This window comes from Harpia harpyja, chromosome 24 (genome assembly GCF_026419915.1).
Source record: "Harpia harpyja isolate bHarHar1 chromosome 24, bHarHar1 primary haplotype, whole genome shotgun sequence".
NCBI classification, from domain to species: Eukaryota; Metazoa; Chordata; class Aves; order Accipitriformes; family Accipitridae; genus Harpia; species Harpia harpyja.
In genome coordinates this window covers 757,350-784,024 of record NC_068963.1, presented here as the reverse complement: position 1 = coordinate 784,024, position 26,675 = coordinate 757,350, and the positions used below count along the sequence as shown (strand labels likewise).

General features: G+C 58.5%; 2 protein-coding genes across 2 annotated transcripts in view; one reads left to right on the top strand and one right to left on the bottom strand.

The window, feature by feature from the left end:
* LOC128135765 (deleted in malignant brain tumors 1 protein-like) overlaps positions 1–18,751 on the bottom strand; it is a 47,618-nt gene extending 28,867 nt beyond the window's left edge. Inside the window, exons 1-14 of the mRNA XM_052774827.1 lie at positions 18,637–18,751; positions 17,063–17,162; positions 16,771–16,840; positions 14,285–16,230; positions 12,817–13,137; positions 11,777–12,106; positions 11,026–11,340; positions 9,759–10,073; positions 9,039–9,353; positions 8,484–8,798; positions 7,517–7,831; positions 6,550–6,864; positions 4,561–4,707; positions 3,655–3,779 (exon numbers count right to left, since the gene is read on the bottom strand). Coding sequence (XP_052630787.1) covers positions 3,655–3,779; positions 4,561–4,707; positions 6,550–6,864; positions 7,517–7,831; positions 8,484–8,798; positions 9,039–9,353; positions 9,759–10,073; positions 11,026–11,340; positions 11,777–12,106; positions 12,817–13,137; positions 14,285–14,357 — 2,886 coding nt within the window. The 5' untranslated portion in view covers positions 14,358–16,230; positions 16,771–16,840; positions 17,063–17,162; positions 18,637–18,751. The remainder of the gene's footprint in view (positions 1–3,654; positions 3,780–4,560; positions 4,708–6,549; positions 6,865–7,516; positions 7,832–8,483; positions 8,799–9,038; positions 9,354–9,758; positions 10,074–11,025; positions 11,341–11,776; positions 12,107–12,816; positions 13,138–14,284; positions 16,231–16,770; positions 16,841–17,062; positions 17,163–18,636) is intronic.
* Positions 18,752–19,484: 733 nt separating this feature from the next.
* LOC128135777 (zinc finger protein 628-like) lies at positions 19,485–24,411 on the top strand. Its single transcript, XM_052774840.1, is given in 4 exon segments — positions 19,485–20,584; positions 20,586–20,961; positions 20,963–23,476; positions 23,687–24,411. Coding segments are annotated over 4 exon segments (4,269 nt in total). The 5' UTR covers positions 19,485–19,505; the 3' UTR covers positions 23,987–24,411.
* The last annotated feature ends 2,264 nt before the right edge of the window (positions 24,412–26,675 follow it).

Below are 26,675 nucleotides of genomic sequence, written 5' to 3'. Positions count from 1 at the left end.
AAGGTAAAGAAGAGATCCCACGGAATAACTTGAGCTGGTGAAAATCCATCAGCCCCAACAGGGATGGAGGAAGCTCACAGCTTGAAAATTTTTATCCAAAACACCTGATCCCCCTCTTGTAGGACTCCCCAGCACCATCCCTGGACATTTGGGCTGCCAGATGCCCTGGAAGCCCTTCGGGTCCACCCCAGAGGCCCTGAGGATCCTTGCAGTTCTGGATCTGGCACAGGCAGCCAAGAAGTCCTAGCTGCTCTTGCAGACCCTCCAGGGGCAGAGTCCAGCCCCACCAGGGCTGACAGCAGGGAGGAGGTGGTACTGGAGAGGGACCTAAGCTGTGCTCAGTGTCATGGTCATGACCGGGGAGGAGGATACGAAGCAAATCACTGCCTGCCCAGACACTGACACCCCTCACCGTACCTTCATCTTCCCATCCTTTGGTGTCCTCCATACTGAACCTCCCACAAGGGCCTCCCAAAGGAGCTCCCTCCTGGGGGATCGGCACTGCAATGATACTCAAGAGACACAAAAATGAATAGCCCCTGAAGAAGTAACTCTGTTAGCAAGGGCCGTTGCCTTATTTATCACCACATGAAGGCAGCGTGACTGATGGGTCAGAAGTGTCAGTGTCCTGGGGCTGCAGGGCATGGACTGGAGTTACCCCCAGGGCCCATTTGCAGAGGACACTGAAAGGGACTGCAGGGACAGACTGGAAAATGCATGTAGGACCAGCACACCTCAACCTTGGATGCTTCAGAGACTTGTGCATGGGTGTCAGTTCCTTTTTGCAAGGTGCCCTGCATCCCTCATTGCCGTTAGACACATGCGCTCAGCTACCCAGATCCCTTTTATACCCTTAAAAAGAGCTTTACCCCACTCCTAACGCTTTCTTGCCGCCTCCATGGGCTTTAAACACAACCTGAAGAATGGACAGGTTTTAGAGTCAAAATTAGTGCCCAAGGAGATGTTGGGTGGTGGGCGCACTGCCTGTCCCACCACATTGGTGGCTGGATCTCCCGTCTCACCTCCCAGCCCTCCACAAAGAGCCAACCAAGCATCCCTGATCGAATATCCAGGTTGCATCAAACTGAAGCAACCCAGGGATGTGTCCAGAACAGCTCATCTGCAGAGAAGATGAAGGAGCAGGAGGCTCTGCAGTAGCCTGAGATGACCGCCCAGCCATGCAAGGGAGGACCCTGGAGCTGAACTCCTCTAAATCATGCCAGGAAAAGGCTGAAAAGGGAACTGTGCTTCTGAGGTAGAGCATAACCCTGGGCCACAGCTTTAGGAACGAGAAGAAAGAAAAGCTACCTCTGCAAAACCTGCTGTGTGTATCTCCGTTACCCTCATTAGGGTCATTAGGGGAATGACCGTTACCCTGTTCTTTAGCAGAGAGCAGGACCAAGGCAGTCAGGGGTCAGCACAGGATGTCCTTGTGGCCTAAGGCAGAACTATTAATCCTGATGTATGTTTTCATCTCAAAGTGCCTGAAGTAAGGTATATTTCAGCTGACTAAGGGATGTTCCTGTAGCACGAAAGGGATCATGTGTTGCATACCCCAGGTCGTGGTGCCAGGACCTGGGTGCCTGGTGGGACAAGACCTGCTGAGATAGCTTTGGGAGACTGGATAAGGGGTGAAGGATCCAGCCCTGCTGTAGCCCCTACCACCCTCCAGAAGCAGCCCTTGGAGTGTATCTAGGGGTATCTTGGGGCCCTCAAACCCGGGGAGAAATATAAAGATGATGTTACAGCAGAAGCCTTGAGAAGTGGAAACACACAAGTCAGTGTAGGGGACAGGCATGGGATGATGAGAGATGGGGCGCACTGGGAAGCCCAAGGCTGTTAGCAGCTCCACCGATCGTCAGCTCGCAGGCCTGCATCTGGACAAAAACAGTTTTAGGAGTAACAAAGAAGAAGTACCCAACACAGAGAAAAAGCCCCATATATAGTTGGTTTGGGTGCAATATTGATTTGCGGGCAGATAAGGGAAGAACAAAGTGTGAAGGTATGTCAGAAAACATGTGAATCAGAAAACAGAAGGTGAGGAGGATGAAGAAATCCCATCAACATCACACTCTTCCCAGGAAAAAGCTTGGATCCCTGATAACCCACTGCCAAGCCCCCTTGCACGAGGAAGACTGGTGCCGTTGACCTTCAGACTGAGGGAACAGCAGAAAAGTAAGCATAGGACCTGGAAAAGTGGCAGAAACTAAGGAGTGTGTGCCCCAGGCAACTCCTTTTTAGTGCAATAGAGCCCAGGACCAACCCACATCCATGCAGGTATTAAATGAAAATTCCCAACATCACCATCAACCGGACTATGAAATGTTCACGCAAGGCTTACTACAAGTTTAACACAAAGAGTTACTACTCAGAGAATACCTCCACAAGCCTTAAACACTCCTCCATACATACCACAGCCATGGACTTGGCCATAGTCTTGTCTGGTCCTCCTTTGCAATTGTCCTGCATACTGTAGGATCAGCTTTTACTCATTAGTTCTCCAAGCTTTTGGCCCGTTTGGGCTCTTTGTGCACTCCTCATTTCCCTTGGCAGATGCTTTCCACACATTGTGCAAACCATCTTCTGTTGTCCAGCTTGGTCAATCCTCTCAGGGCACTCCAAACCTTCATCTTCTAAGCCCCTGTGACCCAGCGTGCATCCCCTGTTTCCTCTCTCCCCCCTGCCTTGCAGATGTTCATGCTTTTCCCCCACCACAGCCACCGTATTTATCACATCGCTCAGTCTGTTTCCCTCTGGTTGACTACCTTTCTATTTTCCTGGTCCTTCACGAGCAGGACCGTCCTGTCAACACAGGGGACTGCTCAGCTGCTCGTAGTCCCATACCACTTGGGTTGGCATGAGCTGCGGTGGTACCCAGTGCTTATTTCTATGACCAGAGCTTCTTAAACCTCCTGCCAGCATTCCTCTGCATGGCTGACTTGCACCTCCATGCCCTCCAAGCCCTTCACAAGAAGCCTCTGACCTCTGAGAAGACCCAGGAGTCTGATGTCCAAGGATACAAGGCACAGGAGCGTGTTTGGGAATACAGCAGATGGAAGAGATCAGTGAAATCTGCTAGCTGCTATACAGATGCATCTACTGAGCGGTAGGTCCTTTGTCACATTTGCCAGTCCCATATCAATGTCCTAAAACTAGGGCATCTCAGATGGCTCTATAAATATCTGCGTGAGGCCTAAACTGAGCTTTCAGGTGCAGTTTGCAAAACTGTTCAACTTAACCACTGTAGGGAAACAAGCCCCTGGCATATACTTTGGGGTAAACCTTGCAGCCTCCGCTGACTGGCTATAAAAAAAAGAAGAAAAAAACCCTCCAAGATTAAAACACTGCTCCAGTCTTACAGAATGTTTTTATTTTCAAAAATGCACCAAAAAAAAATTTGAAAGAGAAATTTGAAAAAAAAAAAAAAAAATTAAATTTCTACACATCAAATGTCTTCTGCGTGCAGACCATTGGTGCCGCACAGTATGTGTCATGCCTTGTATTGCTCAGGTTAACTGACCAAGGTGGGCATGGAGATGGGTGGTGGATGTAGTGACCTAGCTCTGTAGAGACGAGGTGGTCCTGGGCCCTTGGTGAAAGAGCTGTGTGCTGGGACGGAGCTGCCTCACTGGAGTTTTAGGTCTGGGCTGGTCACAGGCTGTGCTGAGCTCTCTTGTTGTCAGCATCCCCAGCAGGAGCCACCTTGGCTGCTGCTTGCTCTTCTCCCGGCATCAAGAGGTACGTGTCAGAGACAACCAGCTCCTCCATGCGCACAGAACCTGCAGAGCACGGTGATTCAGTCAACGGTATGCTCCACACAACCTGAATTTTCCCCTTTTTAACAAGACTGAGGATGCTTGCTCCATTGGAGACAGCACAAATCACTTTGGCTTGGCCAACAACAGTGGCAGCACAGGGCATACAACCATCGTCCCTGCCAGCACTCAGACATGAAGCCTGCTTTGCAGAAACCACCCTTGATCCAGCATTTCGTCCACGCAGTACTTTTCATCAACATGATGGACATTCAACAAGACAACATGGAGATGTTCGACACAGGCAATCCCGACCACTCAACCCCACTTTCCAAGAGTCTCTACCACAGCCCTGAAACTTCAGGAACAGACAAAATTCCTGGTCCTTTCTCACCCCTTGGGCTAAAGGTGGAACATCCCTTGCCAACAGGGAGCTAGGAACCCATAGAGCCATTCTCTGCTCGGAGCTCCAGTCTGATGTACAGGCAGCATAGGCAGCAGAAGGAAGCGCAGGCAGTGTTAGAGGAGGCTTCAAGGGCTGTCCCACCTCCCAGCGTGCCTGTAACCCAGCAGGGAAGATGGTGTCAAAGTGAAAGGGGAAGAGTGGAAAGAAAGAAAGAAAGGGGAAAAGGACGGGGAGAGAAGAGGTCAAACCAGAAAAGGAAGTTCCTTCCAACACAAGCCACGGGAAAAAAAAAAACTTCTGTCCCAACTCTGCTGACACCAATGTTTTGAATAAAACTCGTTTCCAACACACACTACTTCTACAAGCTCCGTTGCCCTCTTCACCCGCAGCAGAGCTCACCTTGGGGGAAATTAAAAGACCCGTTTTGCATTCGCCTCCTCCTCTGGTACAGAAGAGCCCCGCAGACCAGCATCAAGACTGAAAGGATGATCGAAACCAGCAATGGGAGCAGCGGCAGAGGCTGCGGAGGTCTGACGGTAACATAGCCTGTGGAGAGAAAGCAAACATCTCTTCATCCAGAGCTAATTCAGGAGATAAACGGACATAATGAGGACATGAGGAAATGGGCACAGTGTGCACCATGGCAAATTCCTATTAGGCAGCAGAAAATACTCTTTTCTCCCATGAGGCTGGTTAAATATTGTAACAGAGATGAGGAGGGCATTTGGATCTTGATCCTTGGGGACTTTCACATCTTCACTGGTCAAGGCCATGAACAACATGGTCTAGTTGGTCTAATAGAGAGTGGAAAATTAGACGAGACCTCTCCAGAGATCCTTCCAGTCTACATTGTTTTGTGATCGTATGATTCAGGAAAGGAGATACAAAGAAAGCTTCTGCTAAGACCCTGTCACCATCAGGCATGGTCCCCTCGGTGCTGTAGCACCTTTGCACTGGTCATGGCCATTCAACGCCCACGTTCATGCATCATCTGGTGTATCATGACTGTCTATGCTTCCAGGGTGGACCGCTGGGGAAGCCAAGGCCATTCAAGGTGCCACCACTCTTGACTGCTGCAACCAGGGCGATCTGCAGAGTGGCTTATTCCTGGTGGGCCCTACCAGGGCTGGACGATTGCAGAATGATCCCTTCTGCAAACCACATCCCATGGTTACCCATTTCTCTCCTCAAAGAAGCCTGGGTGACCAGTTAAGACAGAGATGCCTGCGGGATTTACCACCCATGTGGTACTCTCCCCAAGGAGACTGCATTTGAGGCCAGGTGGCTCCTAAGCAAGTACATCCAGTCCTGGATAACTCACTGGACGCAGACATCCTTCTTAGAAGGACATGGAGATACCTCTATGTTCCCACTGGCCTTGAGGGGACCACAGAAGCTTTGAGGTTTGTCCGAAGTTAGGTGGGAAAAGAAGGGCAAGGCTGGATGCTGGGACAAGTCTTTCCAACACTAACCATGGCCCTCATCTTCCCAGTTCAGCCATGAGGATATTCCCCATGCTGTAGCTTTTCCTCCTGAAAGGTTTTTATCATAATATTTTCTGTGGTCAGGATCATTCCCCTCCAACTTGTGCTGAGCACATACTCGGGAACGCCCATCCTGAGATGACATTGTTGGCTGTGGTGCTCAAGATGATTCCAGTGGGGTCTACAAACATAGGACCCAGCTTGGGCTGAATGAAAGCCCATCTTCACTCTCCAGTGTGCACATCCTTGTCTCTGCCTCCCGAGCCACTCACAGGCGTGCACCCTCCGAGCTTGAGCAAGGAGATCACACCAGCATAGAATGGTTTGGGTTGGAAGGGACCTTTAAAGGTCATAGAATCATTTAGGTTGGAAAAGACCTTTAAGATCATAGAATCCAACCATTACACAACACTGCCAAGGCCACCACGAAACCATGTCCCTAAGCACCACATCTTTTAAATACCTCCAAGGATGGTGACTCAACCACTTCCCTGGGCAGCCTGTTCCAATGCTTGACAACCCTTTCGGTGAAGAAATTTTTCCTGATATCCAATCTAAACCTCCCCTGGCGCAACTTGAAGCCATTTCCTCTTGTCCTATCACTTGTTACTTGGGAGAAGAGACCAACACCCACCCCATTACAGTCTCTTTTCAGGTAGTTGTAGGGAGCGATAAGGTCTCCCCTCAGCCTCCTTTTCTCCAGGCTAAACAACCCCAGTTGCCTCAGCCGCTCCTCATAAGACTTGTTCTCTAGACCCTAGGTCATCTAGTCCAACCCCTTGCAATAAGCAGGGACATCTTCAACTAGATCAAGTTGCTCAGAACCCCATCCAACCTGACCTTGATTTTATCCAGGGTTGGGGCATGCCCAGACCCTTTTCCAAACCAATAGTGGCCACGTTACCTGAGCACACCACACTGGCATCTTCTCCATGGTCACAGTTGTGTGTCCCCCATGGCCTGGCCAGGCACTCCGAGAGGGTGTCCTCCTTCCCTGTGCAGTTCACATCGTCCAGCCAGATGGCATTGCGCCCTTTCCCAAACTGAGCTGCACCAGGGGCCGACACCACCATCCCGCAGCCCAGCTGCCGGCACACGACCGCGGCATCCTCTTCATCCCAGCTGTCATCGCACACGGTCCCCCACTGATGCTGGTGGAGCACTTCAACTCTCCCAGCACAGAGGCTTGAGCCGTTCACCAGCCGCAGTGCCGGGGGGTCTGAAACGGGACAAGGCAGACACCCTTTTTGGAGGTCTCCTTCCACATCTGCACTGCTCGTAGTGACTAATGCACATTGCCCAACACCGGAGGGATGTTGGATATTTAAAGCTAGGCTTTAATTAATGTCAACTAAAATAAGAAAACTGCTGAAATAGAGAAAATTCAGCCATGTTTGCTGGAAAAGGACAAAAGCAGTGGAATTTGTAAAACTCTTCCCTTCCTGACCACTGGCATCTTTGTATGATGGGTCCCTTCTTCCTACCCTGCTCTCAGTCCAGCAGCTTTTGGTGGTTTTCTGGATTGCAACAAATTCTACATCTCACCCTCTAGGTCCCTAAGTAAAGCCTCTTTCTTCCCGTCCCCTTGAAGACTTGATTGTGCGTCTCTCATTGCTTTGCTCAGATTCTTGTGCTTAGCATTTCTCAGGTTGCTTGGGTCCTTCACACCCCCAGGGTTTCATCAGCAAGACCAGTCACTGAACAAGGCGGTCAGACCTCTGCAGAAGAGTGACCTGAGCTCTTCCATGGGGTCTGGTGCTACCCAGGCTCAGAGGAGACCATGCCACCAGCAAAGTCACCCTCCACCTTTCCAGCCACACAGCCCAACACTCCTCTGAATAATGTCATTCGAATAAAAAAAAAAAAATTACCTGAGCACACAACACCAGCATCTTCCCCATGGTGGCAATTAATGGGTTCCTCCATCCTGGACCTGCATTCGGAGAGGGTAACTTCTGCCCCCGTGCACTCAACTTCACCCAGCCAGATATGGTTGGACCCTGGCCCAAAATGAGCCGAGCCTGGAGCTGACACAGCCACCCCGCAGCCCATCTGCTGGCACACCACCTCGGCATCGTTTAGGTCCCAGCCGTTGTCACACACCGTCCCCCACTGCTGGTTATGAAGCACCTCGACCCTCCCGGAGCAGCGGCTGGAGCCATTCACCAGCCGGAGCTGAGCTAGTCCTGGAATTATGAAAGACACGTGGAGGTCAAACACATATATGTTTCTTGCCCATGCCTTAGAATATGGGTCCTCAAATGGTGGCCACCTGCAAGGTAATGTGGAGACTGTCACTGGCATAAACATAGGCATCTGATCCCATTTTATGTGCCCTCAGGCACCCAAGAAACCCATGAGGAGGGGGCAGCCATGACACAGGGCTGAATGGGAGACCCACCTCCAACTGGAGTGGTGGCAGGAGGCCAGTGCATCGCAAGTGGCACGAGATGCTGGTGTCCTGGCGGTCCAACCAGACAAGATGGACCCAAGGTAGAGGGGAGGTTCAAGGGACTTTACAGTACAGTGACAACACATGCCACATTAGCAGCATGCACATATGAAGAAGGAAAGGATGCTCATAGCAGAGTCAAGGGACCAGTTAAGCCATTATAGGGGAGAGCAAGGTGGTGGTTGGGGACAGACACTTGTTCTTCTGGCAGCAAGTCCTCAGGGTGGCCAAGGGGAGCTGCTGCTCTCAGACAACCTGAAATTGGTTCCTATACAGAGGCAAGAAGCTTAATGTGAGCAGAGTGGAGGTGTTTAACCACCGAGTTATCCATGTGCCCATTTTGCTCCTTCCAGAGCTGCACCACGATGGGGTATGGGGTGGCTTACCCAGGCACACCACGCTGGCATCTTCTCGGTGGTTGCAGTTACTCTCTCCCCACGGTCTGGCCCTGCACTCAGAGAGGGCAGCCTCGGTGCCGGTGCAGTTCACATCGTCCAGCCAGATGGGCTCGTGCCCCATCCCAAACTGAGCTCTGGGTGGAGCGGCTACAGCCATCCCACAGCCCAGCTGCCGGCACACTACTTCTGCATCATCCAGGTCCCAGTTGTCGTCACACACGCTTCCCCATCGCTGGTTGTGCAGCACCTCAATTCTCCCAGAGCAGCGATTTGAGCCGTTCACCAGCCGGACCTCAGTAGGGTCTGAAATGGGAAGACAGAGAGGTGTCACCTTGTGGTGGTAGACCTAGTGATGGAGAAAGCAAGTGTTGGATGTGAGCTGGAGGATGAATCCCCACATGTTCAGCATTTGTCTTGACTCAGAGATTTGAGGATTCCCATGTGGAAAGAACATCATCAGAGATAAGCAAGGAAAACCGGTCCTGGAGCTCCTGCAGTGTTGGTACCCACCCAGGAGCTCATCAGCAGAGGAACAGCAACTACCTGAGCACACCGCACCAGCGTCTTCTCCGTGGTGGCACTTGTGAACTCCTTTCGGCTTGGCCCTGCATTCGGAAAGGGCGGACTCGGTCCCTGTGCAGTTCACTTCGTCCAGCCAGATGGGATCACGTCCCCGGCCAAAGTGAGCGAAGCCTGGGGCTGCCACTGCCGCCCCACAGCCCAGCTGCCAGCACACCACCTCGGCATCCTGCAGGTCCCAGCCATCGTCACACACTGTCCCCCACTGCTGCTGATGAAGCACCTCGACCCTCCCAGCGCAGCGGTGTGGGCCATCTACCAACTGAAGTGCCATCGGGTCTGGAATGAAGAAGGACAACCAGAAACCCTTCAGGAAGGGCTGGTGGAAGTGGTCCTGGGCATGGGATCTCACGCAGGACTGTGGCCCCCCTCCCCTACTCTCGGCTCCCTGACATGACACCTTCATGAAACAGGGATTCCCGTGGGACCCAGCATGGTCATTCACACCATGGAGATGTTCAGTGTTTGTCCACTTGGGCTGAAAATGAGCCAGGGAACATGGGAAAAGCAGCAGTGATGGGATCCCCCTTGCATCCCTTGCCCTTATTACCATTATTATCATGATTATCACTAGTATCAAGGGAATTATCATTCCCTTGCCCTCTGGAGGAAAGGGAGGTATGGCTCGGTGGTGGCACAGCTCTTCCTACAGACGCGCGGCAGGAATGCGGTTGGGGGGGTCACCTGAGCACACCACGCTGGCGTCTTCCCCGTGGTGGCAGCTGTGGGTGCCCCACACCTGGGTTCTGCACTCGGTAAGGGCAGCCTCCGTCCCCTCGCAGCTGACCGTCTCCAACCAGATGGGGTCATAGCCCCTGCCAAACCTAGCCCAGCCTGGAGCAGAGATTGGAGCACCGCAGCCCAGCTGCCGGCACACCACTTTGGCATCCTCCATGTCCCAGTCGTTGTCACACACGGACCCCCACTGCTGGTCATGAAGCACCTCGAGGCGCCCAGTGCAGCGATTCGGGCCGTTCACCAGCCGTAGCTCCGTGGGGTCTAAAAGGGGGAATGAGACAAATGAATAAACGGGGGCATGGTACACCTCAGCCCTCTGAAGTAGACACCCTGCTGGTGTTGGTGACGACATGCAATCATACAAAGTAGGAGTGCGTAATCGTGCTTCCCCCATCCACATCAGCGTCTTCAGATGGAAGCAACAGAAAGACCTGGTTGTATTTAGGAGAAGATAAAAACACCGTGGGATGCCTCGCAGAGAGCGTTTCCCTTGGGCAATGCCAAGAAGACTCTTGGACATCCATGTCCAAACCATGAATGTGCTTCAGAGGTCTCCTAGAGTGACTACATCTCCCTTGGAGAACACATCTAAAGAGGAAACGCTTTAAAAACCTGTGTTTATTTACTCTAGTCAAATGAAGGCTGGATTGGCTTGGCTCTGTCAAGGAGGAAAGTCCTTCCATGGTGCTTCTCTGTTTGCTCTGCTCTACTGCAGCTCCTTGCAAATATTCCCTGAACTCACCCAGTTTTGTCTTCTGGGAAGACAGGGCTGGCATCCCACTGCAAGCTGGAGGAATGGGGGGGATGTCTTTCCATCTTGGACTACCTCTAGAGATCCAGAAGCTTGAGACATAAAGATGGAGAAGCCTCCAGCCACACATGGCAAACATTGATGCCCAAATGCCTCCTCCGACCGCATGCACTTCAACATCCAGAGCAGGTGTGCAGGATGGATGTGGCAAGCCACTTGAGAACTGACATTTTAAGGTGTCAGAGGACTACCACAAACGGGCAGGAATGCATCCAGATAGTCTATTGATATGATGCCTACAGAAGCAGAGCTATCTCACCTCCTGAGTATTTTTGACTGTTGCTTGCAATGGCGTTATACCCGAAGGAAAACAATGTGCACAGAGGGAAGCAAACTGAAATTAGATGCAAGTGTACCTACAGAAAAACTTCTCCCTGAAGCCATGACCTAGACCAGGCTTACCTGAGCATATGACACCTGCATCTTCACTGTGGTTGCAGTTATGGGCTCCCCAGGGCCTGAAGCTGCATTCAGTGATGGCACCTTCCATCCCAGTGCAGTTCACCTCATCCAGCCAGATGGGACTGTGTCCTTGCCCAAACAGAGCCCTGCCAGGGGCTGACATGGCCAGCCCGCAGCCCAGCTGCCGGCACACCACCTCAGCATCGTTCAGGTCCCAGTTGTCGTCGCACACTGTCCCCCACTGCTGGTTGTGGTGGACCTCAACTCGCCCTGAGCAGCGGCTGGAGCCATTCACCAGCCGGACCTGAGTCGGTTCTGAAAAGAGACAAGTGCCAAAAACATCTGGATGTCCCAGGAGGTGACAGGGCTGGAGCTGACCAGTCCTTCAATCATCCCAGAACCTCACAGCTGGAGGGTGAGGAGGTTGCCCACCCAAAATGAGAAGAGCAGGCTCCCCTCAGGTGCTCACCACCTCTCCAAACTCATCAACCTCCCTGGCAGGTGACATCTGGATGGACGTCCCCTCTGAAGCTCCCTCTTCCTTTCCCCAGCACACACCCACCCATCAGGGGATTCTTCCTGCTTCTGTTGGCAGGGCTGCAATAGGGACATCTACATCCAGGACCATTTCCAAGGTCTTCTGCTCTTTTCTCCACCCCTCCATCAAAAAAAAAACCCCAAAAAACCAAAACCAAAAAAAAACTATGATAGCCTGGGTGCCAGCCCTGATGGAGCAGCAGTGAAGAGATACCTGTGCATTCAACGCCAGCATCCTCTCCGTGGTTGCAGTTATGGCTTCCCCAGGACCTGGCCTGGCACAGAGAAAGGGCAGCCTCCATCCCAGCACAGGTCACTTCGTCCAGCCAGATGGGCCCCGACCCTTGCCCGAAGGCAGCCCCAGTCGGAGCTGACAGTTCTTGGCCACAGCCCACCTCCCTGCACACCACTTTGGCGTCCACCAGGCTCCAGTTGTCGTCACACACGGTACCCCATTCACCATTGTGGAAGACTTCAACTCTGCCGGAGCAGTAACTTGAGCCGTTCACCAGCCTGGTACGGGTTGAACCTGGAACAGGTGCCCCTGCAAACACCCCCAGGGAGCAAACAGTCAGAGACTTTGCTGGGCATGCCATCGCCGGTAATGCTTAGGAGCAGGGTCTCCTGCCCAGAAAGCCCAGATGGCATCCGACAGGCTGTGCCCATGAAGGGGTTCATCCCCGTGAAGCCAAGAGGCAGTTGGGCTGAGAAATGGCCAGGGCTCTGCAGCCTCAATGCCAGAAGATGTGGAGAGCTTTGGAAGGCGAGACCAGCATTTGGAAATTGCCTGGAGCAATGGTGCGAAGAGGCTAATTCTTCACAAAATTAGGTAGGGACAGAGTAATTCTGCCTACCTGTAGGGGCCAGATCCAGCTCAAAATTAAGGGTCCTACCTGCCAGTGGCCATAATTACATGTCTATCTGTGAGCTGGGTGCCTACACTCAGTGTACAATCAGAGGACACCCAGTCAACAACAAGGGGCAACCAGCCAACAAGAAGGGAAGACCAGTCAACGAGAATTGGCCACCAGTCAACAGCAAGGGGAAAGCACTCAACAGCAAGGGGAAAGCACTCAACAAGGACTGACTACCAGTCAAAAAGAAGGGGCAACCACTCAACAAGGAGTGGCTACCAGTCAAAAAGAAGGGGCAACCAATCAATAGCAAGAGGCACAACAGTCGTCCTGCCTGCTGTTTAACCCTTTGGTTGTCCACAGCAGCTGATGCAAGCCATGGTGGGTGCGTGCTCCTCACCTGAGCACACAACGCTGGCGTCTTCCGCGTGCCCGCAGTTGTGGGCTCCCCAGGGCCGTGCCTGGCACTTGGAAAGGGCAGCCTCCGTCCCAGTGCACCGTACGTTGTCCAGCCAGATGGGGTCTGCTCCTCGCCCGTAGCGAGCCCCACCAACGGCCGACAGCGCCATCCCGCAGCCCAGCTGCCGGCAGACCACGCGGGCGCCGTTGAGGTCCCAGTGGTCATCGCACACCGTCCCCCAGGTACCATTGTAAAACACCTCCAGCCGGCCCGTGCAGGAGTCGGGGCCATTCACCAGCCTTACGTTGGCAGGACCTGACGCTGGTGGCAATGGAAAGCAAAGGGAAGGAGATGTTAATGGGAAATCATGCAAGAGGCTAGAGAGCAGCTGGGAAAACATATTGACACTTGTTGGCCTAAAGGAATGGGGGAGAACCAGCAAGAGAGAGAGAAAGACATGAACAATTATAATTTTATTATAATTATTTTCAGGGGGACACATGGCAGCTGGCCCTTGAGTAACCTCCAGGCTTTTCCAGCTGAGAATAGTGTCCCTCAAAACCATGAAGGCCAAAATACATTAAGATGTTTTGCTAATTGCTTTTTAAGTGCTTGACTCTGCACAGGTTGCAGGATGAACTCCCTAAGCACAACACCAGCACAGGTAACTGAGTCGCAGGCTTTTTGTGGGAGTGATTTTGAGCAAGACTGTGCAGCCGGAGCACAAGGTGCCAGGGACTCTGCACCGACAGCTCTAACCTGGCTTTGCTGGATGAACAGCCTTGACCCCAGGGCAGGGAATGGAGCTGAGCAAAGGGCTCCCTTACTTTCTGCAAGCACGCATCCTGCTTCTTCAGAGCAGCCTGACCCAAGCACATCAACACTGTGATATGGCCTTCCACATCACAGGGCACGTAAATCCCATTCCTCCTCATTTTTTGGCCATTCAAGCTCCATAGCCCATCGTCAGTGCTACTGAAATGGCAGCAACACACTCAGTGCACTTGGTTTCTACACCTTTCCCACTTTTCACTGCTTATTCCTAATGTGCTGTGCAACTCTACCACCATAAAAATTTCTCCTCTCTTCATGGCATGTACCTTCTAGAAGATACTGGCACTTTTGAGGGAGCCTCAAGTCTCTTGCAGCCATCAGCTGGAGGAGAGCTGCCCATTGCAGCTGGGCTTGGCAGGTCTGTGTCTACCGTACTTGCAGAAGCACCCGTTGCTCTACACGCGCACCTTATGAAGCCATGAAACCACTGGTGTTGCTCTAAGCATGCAATTTAAGAAACCATGAAACCACAGGTGTTGCTCTAAGTGTGCACCTTACAAATTTGCAGCAACCACAATCAAACCGCCCAGAAACGAAGAGGAGCAGCAGCACTCTGGCATGCCACATCCCAAAATGTGGCGTTCAACCAGCACCGGGGAGGAGGGGATGCGGGGGGAAATGCGAGAGCACTCACCGCACAGCCCTGCTAGGATGAGGAGGATCTCTGCAGCCCCAAGACCAGCATGGATGGATAGTCTGTCGCCCATAGGGTGCCCAGCAGACAGCAAAGGACTTTTGGAGAAGCTGCTCCCAGCCTGGCAGGGGTGCAGGAAGAGGTAGGCTTGGCAGGGGCTGAGATCAGGTCCACCATCACCAGCTGGAGAAGAAATATGCTGAAGACCTGATGAAGGCAGCTGGGAGAGGACGCTTTCCACACTCCATCCCCCAGCTCCCCAGTGGCTCTTGCATCACGTGGAGTCCAGTGGATGAAGGGGAACTGAATCTTCTACTTTCAGCTTGATCCTTGGTGACCAGCAAGCATCCTCTGGCCGCAGCTGCTGTGGGAGACATCGCATGGGTCCACTGTGCAAGAGGACATCAGAAGGGGGATGGGGAGGGCTGGGCGAGTTGCAGGGCTTGGTTGTAGTGTCTTAGCTTCGCCCCAGCAAGTGTGTCTGCTCACACACAATGCAGACTCCATAGCCAACAGACAAGAAAATGGATAAGCATCAAATGGCCCATCGCCTTGATGGGGAGCAGACTCCGGTATGGCCCCACCAAAGGGGCTGAGACCAGTGGATCAGGTGTGGGCACCAGCATGGCAACCCTTCAGGAGCATCTCAGAAGCTTGGGACAGGCAGCAAGTGCTCTTGGCAGGGAAGGAGAGCAGCTTCTTCCACTTTCAGCTACTATCTCATTCAGATCTGAAGCAGGAATTCGGCCCAAAGCTGCTGAAGCCATCTGCAAGAGGTCCTTTTCTCTATCCCCACAGGCAAATGTGGGTGGGGAGGCTGCAGACATGCCCGTGGGACCACAACTGGCAGCAGGTCAGCCAAGGATCTCCCAGTTATTAATTGCCGAGCAGAGGACACCAGACACCATGTCCTCCTGCCTAGCTCTTATTCTCCTTTCTTGCTTGGCTTAAGCTGCCGTCTTTGTCATGACTCTTGCCTCCCCTTCAGCTCACCCAGGTCTGGGATGGGGTCTCCGTGGTTGACCTGAGGACTTCAACCATCTCATCGGTCAAAAACAGCTGCAGCAAGCATCGATTTGGCGTTGCTTTTAGGATTCAACCTCAGGAACAAACCTTGAGTTCACCACAACAAAGTTCTGACTAAGCTACGAATTCAGTTTCGGGCTTTGTTGAAGGTGAGCTGGAGCCTGCAGCCAGCCAATGGAGATTGGTGTGGCTGCTTGGTATCCACCACCCCCAGAAATGCTTGCCTCAGGGCAACTGTCTGGAGAGACCTTCGTATGGAGGGTAGAAGGCAAAGCAAGCTCCTTTTGCCAATTATTTTTTTCCTCCAGTTGTTTAAATAAAATAAAATAAGGTTGAATAAGTTAGAAATGGCCACCAAGGTATGAAGAAATGAAGCCGTAACTTGCTGTACCCACTTTGCTTGGGTTTCAAACCACTTCCTGCACTGCCCCTCCGCATGGGGTGCTGATTTTAGGTGAGCATCCTGTTGCAAACGTTGCACCGAGAGCAGTAGCCACTGTTGGAGGCAGGGGACGCCTCGTGGGGAAGGCAAAGGGCTTGTCGGATGCCTCTGTTGCTCAGAGAAGCCTCCTGCTCCAGGGAAGGTGGCACAGGGACTCATGGAAGAGCAAGGGTAAGAGCAAGCATTTCAGATGGCCCACTGAATCAGCTGGTGCAGCCGACGCCACACGTACATGGGCAGGGAGACTTGTGTTGGAGCACCTCCAGCATCACCTCCAGCATCACAGGTGGGGTGGGTGTTTTGCATCCTACATGAGGTCCCCAAAGGTGCAGATGGAGATGGCTGGAGGACAGGGACACTTGGCATGCTCCACGCGTGTAGGGAAGGTGGGCGGAAGCATGTTCTGATCCCAAGGTCTGGCCAGGTGAAGGACCTTGCTGTCTACCTGGGTTCCTCCTCTGCTGGGATGACATTCTGGCTGCTGGGAAGAAGCAGGAGGAGATCCAGGCTGCTGGGGCAGGGAGGGGCTTTTCAGGGATCTGCAGGGCACAGCTGGGGACACACACAGGCTATAGGGCAGTGCTGGGGAGCTTTTCAGGAATCTATAGGGCATAGCGGGGGATACTTGCTGCTACCAAAGCCAGGGGGGGCATAAAGATGGACAATATAAGGATGGACAATATAAGGGCAGATGATAGAAGGACTATATAAAGATGGATAATATAAGGACAGAAAAGGTGCACGTGGCCATGCAGCAACAGGAGATGTGGGGCAAGAAGGGGGAGCACAGGAGGAGATGTGGGGCAGGGAGGGGGTGCAGGAGCAAAGGGGGACATGTGGGGCAGCCCCACTGTACTGGTGGCCCAGGCCAGCACCCACAGGAGGGTCCCCTGTCCCATGCCCAGCTCCAGCCCCCCAGGGGAATATGTGGCACTCTAGGCACAGGGACACATGGGTCACCAGGTCCCCAGAGACATGCCACCCCCCCCCTCAAGCAGCCCCCACCCCCGTCACCCACCTGCACCCAGAGGGGTCATGACACGTTGGTGGCTCCAGGGTGGCAACGTCCTCGGTCCCAGTCCTGGGGGCTGTGAGCAAGTGGGGGCAACAACGGGGGGGTAAAAGGGGAGGATGGGGGGGCGGGCGTAAGCAGGGGGCAACAAGGGGGGGTAAAACGGGGAAGCAATAAGGGGACCCTCACCCCCTTTCTTATGGCAACCCTGCCCAAGTCACAAGCCTCTCCCAAGGGACGTGGGGGGGGCAGTCCCCAGGTTGGGGGGGGATCGCAGGGACCCCCCAGCCATCCTCACCAGGGTGGCAGCTGTCCCCCTCCAGGGGCTCCTTGTGGGGGGGCTCCTGTCCTGCGCCCATCACTGTGTCCTCGGTGTCACGGCCCAGGGAGGGGGTGGCCTGCAGGAGAGGGGACATCGCTGCGGGGGGGGGCCAGGGGACAAGGGAGATGGGGTGACAGGGGTCCTGGGATCCTGCCTGTTCCCCTCCCCACCCCATATCCCAGGGGCACCGGGTCCTCCAGGAGGTCCTGGGGGTGTCCTGGGGGACACCCCAACACCCCCCAAACACTTCCAGCCCCCCAATTCCCCACAACCCCCTTCATAGTGCACCAGTTGCTCCAACCCCCTCTGAGGCCCCCAAATTCATCCAACCCCTTTCTCCCGGCTCCTCCCAACCCTCCCCAAGCCCCCCAACACCCCCAGCTCCCCCAGCCCCTCTGACCCCCCCAGATCCCCATCACCCCCCCAACCTCCTTCCCCCCCAGTTCCCCAACCCCTCTGAGGCCCCCAAATCCCCATCAGCCCCCAACCTCCTGCCCCCCAGTTCCCCAACCCCTCTGAGCCCCTCAGATCCCCATCAGTCTCCCAGCCTCCTGCCCCCCCCAGTTCCCCCAACCCCTCTGAGCCCCCCAAATCCCCATCACCCCCCCAACCTCCTGCCCCCCAGTTCCTACAACCCTTCCGAGCCCCCAACCCCTCTGAGCCCCCCAAATCCCCATCACCCCCCCAACCTCCAGCCCCCCAGTTCCTACAACCCTTCCGAGCCCCCAACCCCTCCGAGCACCCCAAATCCCCATCAGCCCCCCAACCTCCTGCCCCCCCCAGTTCCCCCAACCCATGAGCCCCCCAAATCCCCATCAGTCCCCCAACCCCTCCGAGCACCCCAAATCCCCATCAGCCCCCCCACCTCTTGCCCCCCCAGTTCCCCCAACCCCTCCGAGCCCCCCAAATCCACATCAGTCCCCCAGCCTCCTGCACCCCCCAGTTCCCCCAACCCCTCCAAGCCCCCCAAATCCCCATCAGTCCCCCAGCCTCCTGCCCCCCAGTTCCCACAACCCCTCTGAGGCCCCCAAATCCCCATCAGTCCCCCAACCCCTCCAAGCCCCCCAAATCCCCATCAGCCCCCCCCACCTCTTGCCCCCCCAGTTCCCCCAACCCCTCCGAGCCCCCCAAATCCCCATCACCCCCCAACCTCCTGCCCCCCAGTTCCTACAACCCTTCTGAGCCCCCAACCCCTCCGAGCCCCCCAAGTCCCCATCAGCCCCCCAACCCCTCCGAGCCCCCCAAGTCCCCATCAGCCCCCCAACCTCCTGCCCCCCCCAGCTCCCCCAACCCCTCCGAGCCCCCCAAATCCTCATCACCCCCCCCAACCTCCTGCCCCCTCCCCCCGATCCCACGCCCCCCCCGAACAGCCCGAGGCCCCCAATCCTTCCAACTCCCCCCCGCGGACTTCCCCCCCCCCATCCCCTGAGTCCCCTGGGGGGTTCACGGGGGGACCGACACGCGGCCCGCCGGGCACCCGATCCCGTTATCGCGGTGACCCGCCGGTTCCCCGGCCCCGTTATGGCGGGGACACGGGGGTCGCCCCTCACCTCCCTCCGTCCCCGCTCCAAGATGGCGGCGGCGCGGACTCCATTTCCCAGGAGCTCCCCGCGCGGGCCCGGCCCGGCCACCGAGTGCGCGCGGCGCGCCGGGGGGGGGCGTGGCTCCGCGCGCGGCGCGGCCCAGTCGGGTGCGCGGCGGCGGCGGCGGCGGGGGCGGGCGGGCGTGCGGCGGCGGGCGGCCGGAGCGGGCCCTGCCCTGCCTTGCCCTGCCCTGCCCCGCCGCGGCGGCGCCTTCCCCCGCCCCTTCCCGGCAGGTGAGCGGGCAGCGGGGGGCGGCGGCGACGGCGGCGGGGCCGGGGCGGTGGCGGCGGCGGCGCCTGCGCGGGGCGGGCGGCGAGGGCGGGGCCTGGAGGCGGGGCGGGGGCGGGGCCTGGAAGGGATCAGGGCCCGGCAGGGGCGGGGCCTGAGGGGGAAAGGGGGGCGGGGCCTGGGGGGCTTGAGGGCCGGCGGAGGGGGCGTGGTCTGGAGGGGCGGCGGGGGCGGGGCCTGAAAGGCTTTCAGGTACGGTGGGGGCGTGGCCTGGAAGGGGAAAGTTGGCCGGCGGGGGCGAGGCCCGGAGGGGATCACGGCCCCGGCGGGGGCGGGGCGTGAAGGAGTAGAGTGGCTGGTGGGGGCGGGCCTTCCGCGGGGTGGCCCCGCCCTCCGCAGGCCAGGCCACGCCCCCGCGGCGCTGCCAACGCGCCGGGGCCGACTCCTCCCTAGCCGGTGAGGCCACGCCTCCTCGTGGAGGCCACGCCCCCTCCCCCTGCTCTCAGCAGCTCCACGTGTCTGGGCCGGGTCCCTCTGATGGCGGGGGGGGGGGTGGCTGTCGCCCCCTGCCCAGCTTCCCCTTATGTCCCCCCCCAGGGCTGTACAGCATGGCAGGAGCGACACCACCAGCGGGGCCAACCGGGTCCCGGACCGGTGGTCCGGGCACGGCCGACCAGCCCTACGCCTGCCGGGAATGCGGGAAGGCCTTCAGGTGGTCATCCCGCCTGGCCCACCACCAACGCAGCCACACGGGCGAACGGCCCTACAAGTGCCCCGAGTGCCCCAAGGCCTTCAAGGGCTCCTCCGCCCTCCTCTACCACCAGCGGGGCCACACGGGCGAGCGACCCTACGCCTGCCCCCAGTGCGGCAAGGCCTTCAAGCGTTCCTCCCTCCTCCAGACCCACCAGCGGGTTCACACGGGGCTGCGGGCTTTCGAGTGCGCCCAGTGCGGTCTCACCTTCAAGTGGGCATCCCACTACCAGTACCACCTCCGACAACACACCGGCGAGCGGCCCTACCGCTGCCCCGCTTGCCCCAAGGCCTTCAAGAACTCTTCCAGCCTCCGCCGTCACCGTCACACCCACACCGGCGAGCGGCCCCACGCCTGCCCCGTCTGCGGCAAAGCCTTCGCCCAAGCCACCAACCTCCGGCAACACCAGCGGGTCCACACCGGCGAGCGGCCCTACGCCTGCTCCCAGTGTGGTAAGACCTTCACCCACTCTTCCAACCTCCTCCTCCACCGCCGCACCCACACCGGCACCCGGCCCCACGAGTGCCCGACCTGCGCCAAGGCCTTCGTCTCCGACGCCTGCTTGCAGAAACACCTCCAGAGCCACGCCGGCCACGCTGCCATGCCGCCGCTCCTCCCGGCTCCCGCCGCAGCGCCGGAGACGCTCTGGAGGTGCTCCGCCTGCCCGCTGAGCTTCACCAGCGAGGAGGAGCTGCTGGGTCACCAAGGCAGCCACTCGGTGACAGCGGTGACCCCCCCGGCTGCATCCCACCGCTGCCCCACCTGTGGGAAGACCTTCAAGAACAGCTCGGGGCTGGCCCGGCACCGGCACGGCCACGCTGCCGAGCGGCCCTTCAAGTGCGCCGTCTGCCCCAAGACCTTCACCCAACTGGCCGGGCTGCTGGGCCACCAACGCAGCCACCCCGCTGCTGTCCCACCTCGTCCCCCCCCCCGAGGATCCTCACCCCCCAGCAGTGCCCCAGCCTGCCCCGGAGCGCCCTTACCAATGCACTGAGTGCGGCAAAGCCTTCAAGGGCTCCTCGGGGCTGCGTTACCACATGCGGGACCACACGGGTGAGCGACCCTACGCCTGCCGCGAGTGCGGTAAGGCTTTCAAGCGTTCTTCCCTCCTCCAGATCCACCAGCGGGTTCACACGGGGCTGCGGGCTTTCGAGTGCGCCCAGTGCGGTCTCACCTTCAAGTGGGCATCCCACTACCAGTACCACCTCCGACAGCACACCGGCGAGCGGCCCTACCGCTGCCCCGACTGCCCCAAAGCCTTCAAGAACACCTCCTGCCTCCGCCGCCATCGCCAGCTCCACACCGGCGAGCGGCCCCCACGCCTGCCCCGTCTGCGGCAAAGCCTTCGCCCAAACCTCCAACCTCCGGCAACACCAGCGGGTCCACACCGGCGAGCGGCCCTACGCCTGCCCCCAGTGCGGCAAGACCTTCACCCACTCTTCCAACCTCCAGCTCCACCGCCGTACCCACTCCGCCGCCCGCCCCTACCGCTGCCCGCTCTGTCCCAAGGCCTTCGTCATGGCTTCCTACCTCCAGCGTCACCTCCGCACCCACGCTCCCGGCCCCCGCGGGACCCCCCGCCGCCCCCCTCCGCCCCCTTCCGAAGCCCAGACCTTCCTGCTGGTGCAGACCCCGCAGGGCCTGCAGCTCATCCCCAGCCCCCCGGCCCCCCCGCGGAAGCTCCTCCTGCTCCCCAGCCCCCCGGCCGAGCCCCCTGCTTTCACCCTCCTACCCGCCGAGGGTCCCCCGTCCCGGGCGGGGAAGGGTCCCCGGGCATCGGGATCCCCCACTGCCGGGCAGAGCATCCTGTTGGTACCCGGCACGGGGCAGGCACTGCCCAGCGTCCAGCTCCAGGCGGTGGCGGGGACCCCGGCGGGGGCCAGCGTCATCGTCCTGAGAGGTGGCGTTGGTGGTGTCCTCCCGCCGCGGGGACCGCAGGCCCCCGAGGTCACTGGCATCCAGCTGCAGGCGGCCGAGGTGACCAACGTCCAGCTCCAAGCCCTGCCGCAACCCTTGGAGGTCACCAATATCCAGCTCCAAGCCGCCGAGGTGACAAATGTCCAGCTCCAAGCCACGGAGGTGACAAGCGTCCAGCTCCAAGCCCTGCCGCAGCCCTTGGATGTCGCCAACATCCAGCTCCAAGCTGCCGAGATGACGAATGTCCAGCTCCAAGCCCTGCCGCAGCCCTCCAAGGTGGCCAACATCCAGCTCCAAGCCAGTGAGGTGACCAACGTCCAGCTCCAAGCCCTGCCGCAGCCCTTGGACGTCACCAACATCCAGCTCCAAGCTGCCGAGGTGACCAACGTCCAGCTGCAAGCCCTGCCGCAGCCCTTGGATGTCACCAACATCCAGCTCCAAGCCAGTGAGGTGACAAATGTCCAGCTGCAAGCCCTGCCACAGCCCTCCAAGGTGGCCAACATCCAGCTCCGTGCTCTGCCACAACCCTCAGACGTCACCAACATCCAGCTCCAAGCTCTGCCACAAGCCTCGGACGTCACCAACATCCAACTGCAGGCCGCAGAGGTGACCAACGTCCAGCTGCAAGCCCTGCCACAACCCTTGGATGTCACCAACATCCAGCTCCGAGCCCTGCCACAACCCTCTGAGGTCACCAACATCCAGCTGCAGGCCACTGAGGTGACAAATGTCCAGCTCCAAGCCCTGCCACAATCCTCCAAGGTGACCAACATCCAGCTGCAAGCCCTGCCACAACCCTTGGATGTCACCAACATCCAGCTGCAGGCCACCGAGGTGACAAATGTCCAGCTCCAAGCCCTGCCACAGCCCTCTGAGATCACCAACATCCAGCTCCAAGCCCTGCCGCAGCCCTCAGAGCTGTCCGGCATCCATCTCCAGGCCACGGAGGTGACAGATGTCCATCTCCAGGCCACGGAGGTACCCAACGTCCAGCTGCAGACCACCAAGGTACCCGACATCCATCTCCAAGCCACAGAGGTGTCCAATGTCCCTCTCCAAGCCGCTGAGGTCCCCAGTGTCCCTCTCCAAACCACGGAGGTCCCCAGTGTCCATCTCGAGGCCACAGAGGTGCCTGACATCCATCTCCCGGCTACAGAGTTGCCCAGCATCCATCTCCAAGCCACAGAGGTGCCCGACATCCAGCTACAGGCCATGGAGGTGGCCAACATCCAGCTGCAGACCACAGAGGTGCCCAATGTCCATCTTGACACCACTGAGGTGCCCGATGTCCATCTTGAAACCACTGAGGTGCCCGACGTCCATCTTGAAGCCACAGAGGTGCCCGGTGTCCATCTCCAGACCACGAAGGTGACCAATGTCCACCTGCAGGCCACTGAGGTGACCAATGTCCATCACCAAACCATGGAGGTGCCCAGTGTCCATCTCCAGGCTGCAGAGGTGCCCAGCGTCCATGTCCAGGATGCAGAGGTAACCGCTGTCCAGCTGCAAGCCACCGAGGTGCCCAGCATCCATCCCCAAACCACGGAGGTGACAAATGTCCATCTCCAGGATGCAGAGGTGCCCACTGTGTGTCACCAAACCACTGAGGTGCCCAGTGTCCATCTCCAAGTCACAGAGGTGCCCAGTGTCCATCTCCAGACCACGGAGATGACCAATGTCCATCTCCAAGACACCGAGGTGTCCAGTGTCCATCACCAAATGATGGAGGTGCCCAACATCCATCTCAAGATCACGGAGGTGCCCAACATCCAACTGAAGACAATGGAGGTGACAAATGTCCATCTCCAGGCCACTGAGGTGCCCAGCGCCTGTCACCAAGTGTTGGAGGTGCCCAGCGTCCAACTCAAGACCACAGAGGGGCCTAACATGCATCTCAAGACCACGGAGGAGGTGCCCAACATCCAACTCAAGACCGTGGAGGTGCCCAACGTCCAACTCAAGACCGTGGAGATGCCCAGCGTCCAACTCAAGACCGTGGAGGTGCCCAACGTCCAACTCAAGACCGTGGAGATGCCCAACGTCCAACTCAAGACCGTGGAGGTGCCCAACGTCCAACTCAAGACCTTGGAGATGCCCAACGTCCAACTCAAGACCGTGGAGATGCCCAACGTCCAACTCAAGACCTTGGAGATGCCCAACGTCCAACTCAAGCCCACGGAGGTGACCAATGTCCATCTCCAGGCCGCAGAGGTGCCCAACGTCCAGCCGCAGCCCCCCGAGGTGCTTGTGGCGGGGGGGGGCCCGTCCCCCTCCCCGTCCCCACAGCTGGCGGTGGTGGGGGCAGCCGGGGGGCTGCCCCCCGTCCTGCTGCTACGGGGGAGTGGGGGGGGACCTGCCCGCCTCTGCCTGCAGGCGCTGGCCCAGCTCCCCCCCCCCCGGCCCCCCCCCGAATCCTCCTAGTCCGGGGTGACCCAGTGCCGGCGAGCAGCGGTGGGGGGCAGCCCCCCACCCCAGCCCGGGGTGTGCCCGGGGGTGGCAGTAGTGGGGGGGGGACAGGGACGGGCCCCCCTGCCCCAGAGCTGCCCAATGTCCCTCTGGTTCACACCTTCTGAGGGGGGGGGGACCCCCCAAGACCCCCCCCTGCAGAGCCAGAGCTGGGGGGGGGGGCGCTCAGCCCCGGGGTCTCACTGATGCACATCTTCTGGGGGGAGGGGGCCGGACCCCCGGGACCCCCAGGATGCCACAGGACCCCCCAGGGCCCCCCCAAAGGCACCCAGGACCCCCCACCCAGGATGCCCCGTGGCCCCCCCAGCCACCCCTGTGGAACCGGTGCTGGGGGGGGGGGGGGTCGTAGCCTTGGAGTCCCGGGAGGGGGTCGGCCCCCCCCCCGGCTGCCTGGGTCCGCCGTGGGCGTGGTCAATAAACGGTGCCCCGCCCCGCGCCGTGCGGCTCTTCCTTACGGGGGGGGGGACACGACGGGGGGACTGGGGGGGCGGGGCCGTCGCTAGGGGCGGGGCTGTCGCTGTGGGAAGGTGTCGTCGCTAGGGGCGGGGCCGGTGGCGAGGGGTGGGGTTGCTGCCCGGCAGTCATGGAGAGGGAGGCGTGGCCAGGGGCGTGGCCTGCGCGATGCAGCGTGGCCTGGGCGGGTCCAGGGGCGGGGGGGGGGGGGGCGCGGGAGGGACCATGGGGGAGCACTGCGGCGGGGGGGGTGGGGGGTTACTGGGGAACTGGGGGTTTTACTGGGAACACTGGAGAGGTGGGGTTGGGGGAGAAGGGAGGCACTGGGAGGCGGGGGGGTGGGGCTCTGAGGGACATTTGGGGGCAATGGGGGGGACAGGGGTCTGGGGGGGACAGGGGTGCCCCAAATCCTGCCCCACTGCCCCCCCCCAGGCTAGTGGGCCTGTGGCATCCCCCCCAGTACAGCCCAACTGACCCCCAGTATGGCCCTGCTGGCCCCCACTATCGCCCCAGTATCCCCCCCCCAGTGTGGCCCCACTGACCCCCCAGTATGGCCCCAGTATCCCTCCCCAGTATGGCCCCACTGACTCCCAGTATGTGTTTGCATGTGCCCATGTGTGCAGGTGTGTCTGTGTGCGTGTGTGCACATGTGCAGGTGTGTGCGCACATGTGTGCATTTGTACGTGTGTGTGCACACGTGTGTGCTTGCATGTGTGCGTGTGTGCCTGCACACGTGCGTGTGCACATGCACGTGCACGTGTGTGCATTTGTACATGTGCATGCACCTGTGTGTGTTTGCATGTGTGCATGTGTGTGCATGTGCGTGTGTGCATATGTATGTGTGCGTGCGCATGTGTCTGCATGTGTGGGTGTATGTGTGCGCATGTGTTTGCACATGTGTGTGCATCTGCACATGTGTGCATGTATGCACGTGCATGTGCACGTGTCTGCACATGTGTGCATGTGTGTGCATTTGTACATGTGCATGCGCAAGTATGTGCTTGCATGCGTGCCGGTGTGTGCACATGTGTGCATGTTATGTGTGTGCGTGTGCATATGTTTGCATGTGTGGGTGTATGTGGGCACATGTGTGCATTTGTACATGTGTGTGCATGTGTGCATATTTGTGCATCTCAGTGTGCATGTGTGTGTGCATGCGTATGTATGTTTGCATGTGTGCATATGTGTGCATGTGCACGTGTGTGAGCATGCATGTCTGTGCACGAGTGTGTGCATGCATATGGATGTCTGTGCATATGTGCATGAATACATGTGTTTGCAAGTGAGTGTGCACATGTGTGCGCCCATCTCTGCACACGCATGTCGGGGCAGCAGGAGGCCACTTGCACACATGTGTCGGGATGGCAGGAGACCGCGTGCACACACGTGGCGAGGTGACAGAAGGCTGTGTGCACACACATGGCAGGAAGCCCCATGCACACGCATGTCAAGGTGGTCGGAGGCCACTTGCACACGCGTGGTGGGGTGGTGGGAGGCTGCTTGCACATGCGTGGCGGGGCGTCAGGAGGCCCCGTGCACACACGTGTCGGGGTGGCGGGAGGCCGCTTGCACACGCGTGTCGGGGCGGCGGGAGGCCGCGTGCAGACGTGTGGGCGCTGCACGTGTGTCCCCTGGGCGCCGCGTGGCTCTGGCGTTAACCCCCACCTGCCCTGACCCAAGCCCCACCGGGTTGGGGGGGGACACAAAACAAGGGGGACACCCTGCCCGCCCCCCCCTCTGCCCCCCAGCCTGGGGGGTCCCAGGGTCCCCCCTCTTCCCCCAGCCCAGCCCCCCCTGTCCCCTGGACGGCTGGCTGGACGGACGGACGGACGGACTGAGTCATCCTTGGCCCAGCAGCCCCATCTCGTCCTCCCCGCCCGCCGGCCGGCCCCATCGCCGCCACCAGCGCCCGCCATGGCCCTCGCCCTCCTGCTCCTGGGTGAGCCCAGCGGCACCGCCGGCGCTGCGCGGGCGCTGCGCTGCACTGGCACTGCGCTGGCACTGGCACGGGCACTGCACGGGGTTGGCGTGCGTATGGCGTGGGTATGGTGTGGGTGCTGGGTGGTGGTGGTGGGGGGTGTTGAATACAGCACTGGGCGCTGCACGATGGCTGGCACTGCACTGGAACGGGCACTGGCGCTGCACTGGCACGGCACTGCACCGGGTTGGCGTGCGTATGGCGCGGGTATGG